An 11,362-nucleotide genomic window follows, 5' to 3' on the forward strand; every position below is an offset into this window, starting at 1 on the left:
GGAACCGAGCAGGAGAGAACTTCGCTCCTGCCCCTAGAGACTGGGATCGCTGCTGCGGGTGAGGGAAGCAGCGGGGGAGGGGCCCGCAGGTCCATGGAATAGTCCAGGACTCCCACTGCCTGTGCAGTGGTAACCCTCTAACAGGGGAAAGCTTTCATGTGGGGGAACCCCAGCAAGCCAGGGGCTTGGGAAACCAGAGAGCAAGAGCTGAACGGAATCCAGGTCTGTGCAGGAGAGAAAGTGCCCCTCCTCCCCCAACCCGGGCTGTGCACCACCATCACGGCTGAAGGTGGAGGGCTCAGAACGTGTGGCTCTTAATCCCCATCTAGTGGCTACAGGCTGTAATTGCAACCGAATAATAGCATCATGCACAAAAACCACTCCTCTACCATCCAGCAATTTATAAAAGCTCCAGTCCAAAAGGAAAACAATAAAAATACAGAAGTATGTCCTAAGGACTAGGAAATAGGTAAACTAAGTGAAGATGAGTTCAAAATAGCTATCATCAAAATACTCAGTGAGGTAAAGGGAAATATGGAGAAACAACTCAACGAGTTCTGGAGTTACGTCACAAAAGAGATTGAAACTATAAAGAAGAATCAATTAGAGATACTAGAGATGAAAAATACAATGGATCAGATAAAACAGAATACGGATTCCCTGAATGCCCATGTAGACACCATAGAGGAGAAAATTAGCATAATCGAAGATAGACAGGCTGAATGGCTCCAGACAGAGGAAGAAAGAGAACTAAGAATTAAGAAAACTGAAGAAAATCTCTGAGAAATAGCTGACTCAATGAGAAAATGCAACTTAAGAATAATCAAAATTCCTGAGGGCGTGGAAAAGGAAAATGGAGCAGAAAGTGTGCTCAACGAAATAATAGAAGAGAACTTCCCAAATCTAGGGATTGAGAGAGAAATGTGTGTGGACAAAGGTTTCAGATCTCCTAGATTTGTCAATGTGAAAAGACCTACTGCAAGGCATATAGTAGTAAAAATGGCAAAAATGAATGACAAAGAAAGAATACTCAGGGCAGCAAGGCAGAAGAAAATAACTTACAAAGGAACCCCTATTAGACTTTCAGCGGATTTCTCTACAGAAACCTTACCAGCTGGGAGCCATTGGAGTGACATATTCAAAACCTTAAAGGATAAAATTCTTCAGCCAAGAATACTCTATCCAGCAAAAATATCCTTCAGATATGAGGGAGAAATTAAATCTTTTCCAGACAAACAAAAGCTAAGGGACTTCATAGTCACAAGACCTCCACTACAAGAAATCCTCAAGAAGGCTCTCATACCTGAAATAAGAAAAAGAAGGAGAAAGGGGTCACAAAACACAGAGTATGGAGACAAATAGATAGAATGGGAATAGGATAGCAAATATTCAACAATAGCATTAGGATAAAGGGAAGTAAATCACCAAAGCAAAGACAATCTTATCACTCTAACTACAAACTCACAACACAAGTTGGAATCAGAGATGAAAATAATAATTTAGGAGGGGAGGAGGAAAGGGTCTGAAACAGTCTAGGCTAAGTAAGTAAGAGACCACTAGAAAATGGACTATGATATACATGAGATTCTGAATACAAACTTCAGGGTAGCCACTAAACTAAAAAACAGAACAGAGACACAAAGCATAAATAAGGAGAAATCTAAGAAAGCCAGCATAGGAAATTGCAGAAGTCAATGGGTAGGCTAAAAAACACAGGATGAGAAACAAAGGAAACATAGGAAAACCAAAAAACAAGCAACAGAATGACAGCATTAAGCCCTCATGCATCAGTACTCACCCTCAATGTAAATGGATTGAACCCTCCAATAAAAAGACACAGAGTGGCAAAATGGATTAAAGAACAAGATCCAACAATTTGTTGCCTCCAGGAAACACACCTCAGCTCCAAGGACAAACACGGGCTTAGAGTGAAGGGGTGGAAGACAATACTCCAAGCTAATAGCAAACAAAAGAAAGCAGGTGTTACAATACTTATATCAGACAAAACAGACTTAAGATAAGGCAGGTAAAGAGAGACACAGAGGGCCAATACATAATGATCAAAGGGACACTTCATCAAGAAGAAATAATGCTTATAAATATCTACGCACCCAACACAGGAGCACCAAAGTTCATAAAGCAACTATTAACAAACCTGAAAGAAGATATCAAAAATAACACAATAATAGTAGGGGACTTCAACACCCTACTCATGTCAATGGACAGATCATCCAGACAGAAAATCAACAAAAAAACCAATGGAGCTAAACGAAAAGCTAAAACAGTTGGACTTCATAGACATATATAGAACACTCCATCCAAAAACAGCAGAATACACGTTCTTCTCAAGCGCGCATGGAACATTCTCAAGGATAGACCATATGTTGGGAAACAAGGCAAGCCTCTATAAATTAAAAAAAATTGAAATAATAACAAGCATCTTCTCTGATCATAATGCTATAAAGCTAGAAACTAATTACAAGAAAAAAGCTGAGAAAGGCACAAGGATGTGGAGACTAAACAATATGCTGTTGAACAAGCAATGGATCATTGAAGAAATTAAAGAAGAAATAAAAAAATACCCGGAGACAAATGAAAATGATAACATGCCATACCAACTCATATGGGATACAGCAAAAGCTGTATTAAGAGGAAATTCATCGCAATACAGGCATATCTTAACAAACAAGAAAAATCCCAAATAAGCAATCTTAAACTACACCTAACTGAATTAGAGAAAGAAGAACAAACAAAACTGAAAGTCACAGAAGGAGAGAAATAATAAAAATCAGAGCAGAAATAAATGCTATTGAAACAAAAAAGGCAGTAGAAAGGATCAGTGAAACAAAGAGCTGGTTCTTTGAGAAGATAAATAAAATTGACAAACTCCTAGCCAGAATTACAAAGAAAAAAAGAGATAAAGCTCAAATAAACAAAACCAGAAATGAAAGAGGAGAAATAACAACAGACTCCACAGATATACAACAGATTATAAGAGGATACTACGAAAAACTATATGCCAGCAAAATGGATAACCTAGAGGAAATGGATAAATTCTTGGACTCCTGCAATCTCCCAAAGCTTAGTCAAGAAGAAGTAGACAATTTGAACAGACCAATCACAAGGAAATATATTGAAACAGCAATCAAAAGCATCCCAAAGAATAAAACCCCAGGACCAGATGGCTTTCCTGGGGAATTCTACCAAACTTTCAGAGAAGATTTAATACCTATCCTTTTCAAGCTATTCCAAAAAATTAGGGTGGATGGGACACTTCCTAACACATTCTGCGAGGCCAACATCATGCTGATACCAAAGCCTGACAAGGACAGCACGAAAAAGGAGCATAAACAAATGGGACTTCATCAGACTAAAGAGCTTCTTCAAGGCAAAGGAAGACAGGATTGAAACAAAAAAACAACCCAGTAACTGGGAAAAAATATTTGCAAGTAATACATCTGACAAAGGCTTAATATCCATAATATATAAAGATCTCACACAACTCAACAATAAAAAATCAAACAACCCAATCAAAAAATGGGCAGGAAACATGAACAGACATTTCTCCAAAGAAGATATACAGATGACTAATAGGCACATGAAAAGATGTTCATCATCGCTGTGCATCAGGGAAATGCAAATCAAAACTACACTAAGATTATCACCTTACACCCATTAGAATGACAAAAATAACTAAAACAAATAGTAACAAATGTTGGAGAGGTTGTGGAGAAAAAGGAACCCTCATACACTGCTGGTGGGAATGCAAACTGGTGCAGCCACTATGGAAAACAGTATGGAGATTCCTCAAAAAATTAAAAATAGAACTACCATATGATCCAGCTATCCCACTACTGGGTATCTATCCAAAGAACCTGAAATCAGCAATTCCAAAAATCCCATGCACCTCTTTGTTCATTGCACCATTATTTACAATAGCCAAGACGTGGAAGCAACCTAAGTGCCCATCAACAGATGATTGGATAAAGAAGATGTGGTATATAAATACAACGGAATACTACTCAGCCATAAAAAAGAACAAAATTGTCCCATTTGCAACAACATGAATGGACCTTGAGGGAATTATAAGTGAAATAAGCCAGATAGACAAGGACAATCTCTGTATGACTCCACTCATATGAGGAATTTAAACCTGTGGACAAAGAGAACAGATTAGTGGCTACCAGGGGAAAGGTGGGGTGGGGTGTGGGCACAAAGGGTGAAGGGGTGCACCTACAACACGACTGACAGACAATAATGTACAACTGAAATTTCACAAGGTTGTAACCTATCATTAACTCAATAAATAAAGAGATAATTATAAAAAGTGAAACCATAAAAAAAGATATAGATACCAGTGAAAAATTTATGCATGCACAATGAAAAGATATATGCTGAAAATATAATCAAAGTAGAATTAACATAGTTTTAAATTTTAAAACTCAGTAATATTTTAGAAAAGTAGTCTGAATGCTACCCTATATTTATGGTATTTATCATGTACAGACATTTTCACAAATAGTTCCATTTAACCTTCTAACTTAGAGTAGGCCAGTGTCTGCTAACCCCATTTTTAGATCATGGAATTGAAGCTCAGAGAGTTCAAGTGATTCCTGAACAGAACAATCATTAGAACATGGTCTAAGGTCCCTCATCTTCTGACTCCTGGTCCTGTGTTCTAGAATAAAAGTTGTCTTAGGATAGAGGTGTAATACAAACATACAAATCCTGACAAAGAGACTAGACTTTCTGATTTTCAGTGTAGTAATGCAGAGGTATTTACCTATGTAATTAAAACATTTGTGTGAAACACTACCTACAAAAAATTAAAATGTAAACAGGTATTACATAGGAAACAACAATCATCATAAGACCATGTTAGCTTTAAAAAAAATCCACTTTCCAATTTGAGATATCTGAAATTATAGATCTAGTGTTTAAATGGCCCATTTTTATACTACTGAGTCTATTAGACATCTCTTAAAATGACAGTGTGGTATGGTGGCATACAGATTTAATAAACCTGGATCCTCATCTTGCTCTTTAATGAAACACATAGAAAGTTAAATAATCTTGGAGATGTGTAAAGTGAGGGTAACACCCATCTGACCAACTTACCGAGGAAGTCTAATCTTGATAATAATGTTGAAGGTTTTATTTCAGCTAACTTGCTCTTCTACCCAGAAACATCTTAAATACTTTTATTTTTTTGGCTATAAAAAGTAATATATAGTCGTCATAGAAAATTTTGAAAATACAGGAAAAAAGCACCCATAATCCTACCCATAACTATTAACATTTTAGCATGATTCTTTTCAATATTTTCCCCATGCTTAAAAAAAACTACAGTTGAAATCAGTTGGGGATATAGTTTGTACTATATCCTATCTCAAAATGCTGCTCTAATATAATAACAAACAAAATTTGTTTGAATTGTAAAATGTAGCCATTTAAATATATCAAATTCTGAGTTCCTTAAAATGTATTGATGCTTAATAATCAGTATCCGAGTTAATACATGACTGTCTTCATATTCAGTTGATTGGGTTTTGATAGTTCTCTTTTCATTGTCTGCCTACCAGACTTGTATTTATCTTCTTTGAATTTTTTTTTTCCTCCTCAAAAGCCACAGTACATACTTGTATGTTCTAGTTGTAGGTCCTTCTAGTTGTTCCATGTGAGCCGTCACCCTAGCATGGCTACTGACAGACAAGGAAACTAACCCGGGCTGCCAAAGTGGAGCGTGGCAAACTTTTTAACCACTAGGCAGTCAGGGCTGGCTCTCTCCTTTGAATATTTTTAGCATTTTTAAGTAGCAGAAAAATTAATCTTTTGACTAAAATATCTTGTTCACTTCTTGGTCAAGCCTCTGTTATAGTCTATCTGTTTTCTAACATATTTTTTTAGGATAAAATTAGTTTTTATGGACATGCAGTCTATATACTTAAGTATTTAAAACTTTATCCTTGTATCAATTTAAATCACTGTAAAACTCTATGTGAGGATATGAGAGTCAGAAGATCTGGTTTGAATCCTCACGTCTTTTACCAGCTATGTGACCTTGGGTGAATGAGTCTTTCTCTAGTTTGTTCCCTCAATGGTAAAATTCTGAGAGACAGAAACTTTCTTTGTGAAGAATCCAAGTGGGCTTGGGAGTGAGCCTCTCCAGTGAGCCCATCTCTGCTCTTTCAAATACGATCTTTAAAAAATAAGACGCCTGGCTCCTCTCCCCTGACACTGTGACCTGGGCATCAGGATTTTAAAAAGCTTCTGGGTAACTCTAATGTGCAGCCAAGTTTGGGACCCCTGTGACCACTATAGTCAACTTTGTGAGTATCTGCTAATTCCATGTGAGGTTTTCTGTCATTTGCTAATTCAGGATTTTTGTTTGTGAGAAAAATTTTAAAAACTAGAAAATCAATTATGTTTTAAACCAGGGGTCCCAAACTAAAATGCCTGCAGGAGCCAGGGAAGCCAGAATGAGCAGTGGGAACAGCAGTAGTTGTCTAACTTGGCAGGAGCAACTCTGCTCCAGCTGCCATTGCCAGTTCTTCTCATTTTTCTATAAAAGCTGGAAATCTATATTTTTATTTGAAACTTTCCACTTCTTAAAAGTTGGGTTGTTTATTATTTTATAGGCTAAGTAAAACTTATCTGTGGGCCAGATTTGGCTTGAGAACTGACACTGCAACTTCTGTTTTTAAACTTGACATTTGCAGGACTAGAAGGGTACTAACTGTGTATCAACATCTGTTAAAGTTGGCATTTTTCATCATATTAGGTCTAGTACCTATATGGACTTCCCTTAACAAGTTTTTGTGTTCAAAATTAGATGGTTCTGTGGTTTGAGGACCTCAAGCTTTGCTCTCTTCACTCTATTACTCATTCCAGTGGGGTGTACCTCACTGAGGGGGTCTTCTCTCATCTTCCTTTTGATGGTGGAAGTTAGGATGCTTACCCCAGAGTACATTCATAGAGCAGAACCCTGCTACCATGCTTGGAGTGCCAACCAAGACTAGCTTTTCACACACATAATGCCAAGTCTCAGAAGATTCCCTGGAGATATGAGGCAAAGCCAGTATTCTCCAGTGCTGGCTTCACTTACCTAGGATTTGGAGTGTGATTCCCCAGTGGCAAGCCCAATGGAGGGCAGGCATGGAAGGGTATCAGAGAGGCCCAAAGCACTCCTGTGTTTCCAGGGAGTACCAGAATCACTAGAAGACTATTTCTCAACTTTGTTCCATGAATTAAAAATTCGCAGTTATTCACATGTAAGATGCCTGTAAGTAAAATAAGACTAATTCATATTCACACTTCTATTTGTCTAAAAGAAGTCATTTAACAAAAAAAGCCATAAGGCATAATTTATATTAAGTGATAATGTAGTTATGTTAGGTATCATGATTAACATACCTGTTTTTGAGAAAATCTCTAATTTTTTTTGTTTTGTGGAATATTTTTAGATCATGATGCTGGAGATGGAGTTCTGAACCCAGAAGAAGCAAGCATGGTTTCAGAAGAATTAAAATGGGCATCCAGAACTGAACATATGAAATTAAGTGGAAGAGACAGAGAATTAGACAGTTCAGTAAGCAGCTTAAGAACAAAACCAAATCTTCAGAAGCCCTGGGAAGATGGACCAGAATTACCTCCAATTTATAGCTCTTTAGCACCCACTAGTGGGTATTTGTTTAGCACTGAGGATAAAACAGAAATAGATGAAAATCAGTTTACAAAATCTCATAGTCGACCATCACCCCAAATTCAGCCAGTGGGAAATGTGGGACAGCTTCATGGTGTCACGCCTGTAAAGTTGTGTCGCAAAGAGTTACGTCAGATTTCTGCCTTGGAACTATCATTACGACGTTCCAGTCTTGGAGTTGGGGTTGGATCTATGACTGCTGATTCCATTGAAGTAGCTAGGAAACCGAGTGACTTAAAAACTTAGGCGTTTAATAATAGAACTTTAAATTTAGTAGATGTGTAAGATTCCTTTCTCTAACCTGTTAAAGCTTAGGCTCACTCGCTCTTCCTTCAGGATAAAGGAAGAAGGAGAGGAAGGAATCGCTAATTGTTTGTATACCATAGATGTGTATATCTTCTATAGTATATTTGGGGAGTTTTAATTTGCATTTCCCTAATAACCAAACAAACACGTTTTCCAGTACTATCAAGTAATGGAACATTTAAATATTTCCACTTATAAATTTACTTAAATTTTTTTCCAGGTATATTTGAAGAACAAAACTAAGAGTAGAATAATAAACTAAAAAATCCATAAAATGTACATTATTATATAATATAAAAGTATATTATATTGTAAAAGTATGTTATAATACAATAATATAAGTTTGTATTATTGTTATTCTCAAATACAAGTATATTTTTGTTATTTTAAAAAGATCCAGTTAAATATTGCTTGTGTCAGAAAGAGTCACTTGCTGCATATGTTTTGGCACAGCTGAAAATTTATGCCAAAATGCAGTCTGTGGGCTAAGGCAACTGGCTAGGTTTATGGATTAAAGTTAATTTATGGTCCTCAGAACGCACAGAGTTGAGTGATCAGTTTTGACTTTTTAAACATGGTCTCTGCTCTTTGTCTGGAATTATTTTTAGAATAGTATTGGTTTGTTACTATTTGGGATATATGTTTTCATCTCTTTCCTGCCCTGTCTATTCAACATGTCTCTCAATATGCTACTAAAATTGGGAGAAATGGATGCAGTCCCATGGAAGAGGGAAACGATAGAATAACACTAAAGCATTCTGACATTTCAAGGAAAAGGTGTCTGGTCACATGGAGTACACCTGTAAAGCTTAAAGTCTAGCCAGAGGATCTGATGGGCTTAATCTGAGATTTTTCTCTACAATCTGCTTAGTCAGGACTTGCACACAGACCGGCCAGACACTGGGGTTGTAAATATGTAAATAAACATTTTTCTTCAAGATTTTTTTCGTCCAAACCTTATTATATAATATAAACTTCAGTTTGGAATTAAGAACTAAACGTTGATTTGGCCAACAAGTACAGTTTGGACTTTTTCATCATATTTTTCAATCATAGAAAACATCCCATTATAATGACCAGAGGTATTATTTTGTTACTTATGTTATTTTTGTTACTTTTCTAAACTTGCACTTGTAAAATAAAATTGTTTCTTAAACTAATTAATGTTTGTGGGGGGCAGTAGCCAGACCACCCTGACTTATGGATGCCTACTCAATTAGAGTCACCCACTTCCTTGCTGACTCCTTTTTTTCTTATCTGATGCTGCTACTAATTTTTTTCTTTGGTCCTTTTCTCTGTTGCTATTGACCTTGACCATCTTACCTAAGACTCAAACTATCACCTATGCTCAAAGACTTAAGGTTTTGTTTTTCTAGTTTCTAGCCCCATGGGAGTAGGGTTCCTCGGTCCCATTGCTCAAAACCAGTTCCTATAGAAGAGAACCAAAACAAAACAAACTTCTAAATTGGTGAATAGTTTCTGTCTCTCTTAAACATGGTACTAAAATTCAGTTAAATTATGGCTTAAATACACTTTGTGGACTTACTTGGGAACTGAACCACAATTTATAACAATGAGAAATTGCTTCAAACAACAAATTTACAAACTAACTTAGAAATTTTATTTTTAACGGACTATTTGAAGTCAGATTCTTTTTTTTAAGCTAGTTTCCTCTTTTGCCTTTGGTTTGTATGATATATATCATATATATCATATATAATGTATAGATATATAAAATGGCAAAAGGCCAGTGCCTTAACAAGGCACAGCAATTATATATTTATTAATAAATACATATTTATTAATGAAGGTCTTACTTGTAAATTCCCTATAAGATTAAGTAATAATTTAGAAATAATTCATAAGAGTGTATTCTGACACTGGAACCTTGCTTGCCTACTCAATTGACACATATTTGTTTTACCTGTGGAAATATAAACACATTTTCTAAAAGGCAGCTTAGTAACAAAGCAAGAAAATTTGTATCAAACTAACAATGATTAGATTTGATAATGCAAGTGTGAACTGACTTCTAAATAACAAAGGTACAATTTTTTTGTTTTTGGTTAAACATATATCCTTTGTATGCTATGATGGATTTCATATACATACACAAACACATATACATAAATAATGATAATGTCCTGAGTAATATGTTCTGGAAGTGAACCTCTTGTTAATCTAGTTTAGTCAGTGCCCTCACAAAGGAAAGAAAAATTAAGGTAACTCCCCCAAGGCAAATAAAATTAATTTTTTACACATACTAATAATTAATTTTACTCTTCTGTTTCACATGCTTTACTTAGTCTAAACATTTTGTCATTGTGCTTGCCTTTTTGCATGCATTTAAAATATGTTTGTGGTTTTCTTTTTTTGTTCATTATGGGTTTTTTGCCCACCTCTAACAGCATTTGAAAGGAACCATATTTGCCTCCATACATTACTAGTTCCTTCTCTGTCTCCGGTGTGCTGCAGATAGCAGAGTTGGAGAATTCCGTAAGTTTGGGAGCCATGGGTGGCGAGAGCATCAGTGAAGGTGCTTTTGTGCTTCAATGTTGGTTTTCTTTTGCTTATGGTTTTGGATTTTTTTTGTCTTTCAATTCTTCATGTCTTCATGAACTCAGGATCCAAGGAATCAGCAAAAATACACATGATCTTCAAGAATATGGACTTTATTGCCACTAACCATTGGTTGTTTGTATTAGTCCAGGTCAATAAAGTGCTAAATGCTTACTTAAGAATGGGTGTCTTATATTAAAAAAAATAATAAAGGTCTTATACTACGTCTTAGAATGAATTGCTAAGGAGTCAAATCCTTAGTGGGAGTTTGATTCTAGAGTCAACACAAATTCTCATGCGTTACATGTAGGTATGACAAGTTTTGTTCTTTCAGTTATTTCTTGAGGTACCTACTTGTGGCTTTTTAAAACACTGGAGTATCAATATCTGAAAGCTCAATGTCCACAATTCCTATCTCAACTTCGCTGGAATTTAAAAAAATATTCATTATGTATATTTTACATTTAAAGTTATAACAGGCTGCAGGTTGCCTTCATTGGTACTGATAACACTTTCTTCTACATTTATATTTCCAAAAATTGAAAATAAAGGTGGGAATGAGATCCTTGTGCAATAAATATCTCAGATGCATTGGGTATGTAGTATTTTTGAGCTCATGGACAGTAGTGTTCAAAGTTTGGGGTAGTGGGAGCATCTGCTCAATGGGGAGGAGTACTTTATCACTGTCATTGTTTACCTTGATGCTGACAACAAAAAGCAGACTGACTTTTCATGAGTTTTATTGTTTTTAAATTCTCTGCAGTGTACCCCTTATTCCTGCACCAGGGGCGACTG

The 11,362-nt window shown here is 36.1% G+C and overlaps 1 protein-coding gene across 5 annotated transcripts in view; it reads left to right on the forward strand.

The window, feature by feature from the left end:
* Positions 1 to 10,741, forward strand: part of KIF27 (kinesin family member 27) — an 84,775-nt gene extending 74,034 nt beyond the window's left edge. For all 5 annotated transcript variants that reach the window (XM_046664341.1, XM_046664337.1, XM_046664340.1 and 2 more), the window contains one exon: positions 7,464 to 10,741. In XM_046664341.1, the coding sequence (XP_046520297.1) occupies positions 7,464 to 7,948 (485 nt within the window). In that variant the 3' untranslated portion in view covers positions 7,949 to 10,741. The remainder of the gene's footprint in view (positions 1 to 7,463) is intronic.
* Positions 10,742 to 11,362: the final 621 nt, after the last annotated feature.

Source organism: Equus quagga, chromosome 6, assembly GCF_021613505.1.
Source record: "Equus quagga isolate Etosha38 chromosome 6, UCLA_HA_Equagga_1.0, whole genome shotgun sequence".
NCBI classification, from domain to species: domain Eukaryota; kingdom Metazoa; phylum Chordata; class Mammalia; order Perissodactyla; family Equidae; genus Equus; species Equus quagga.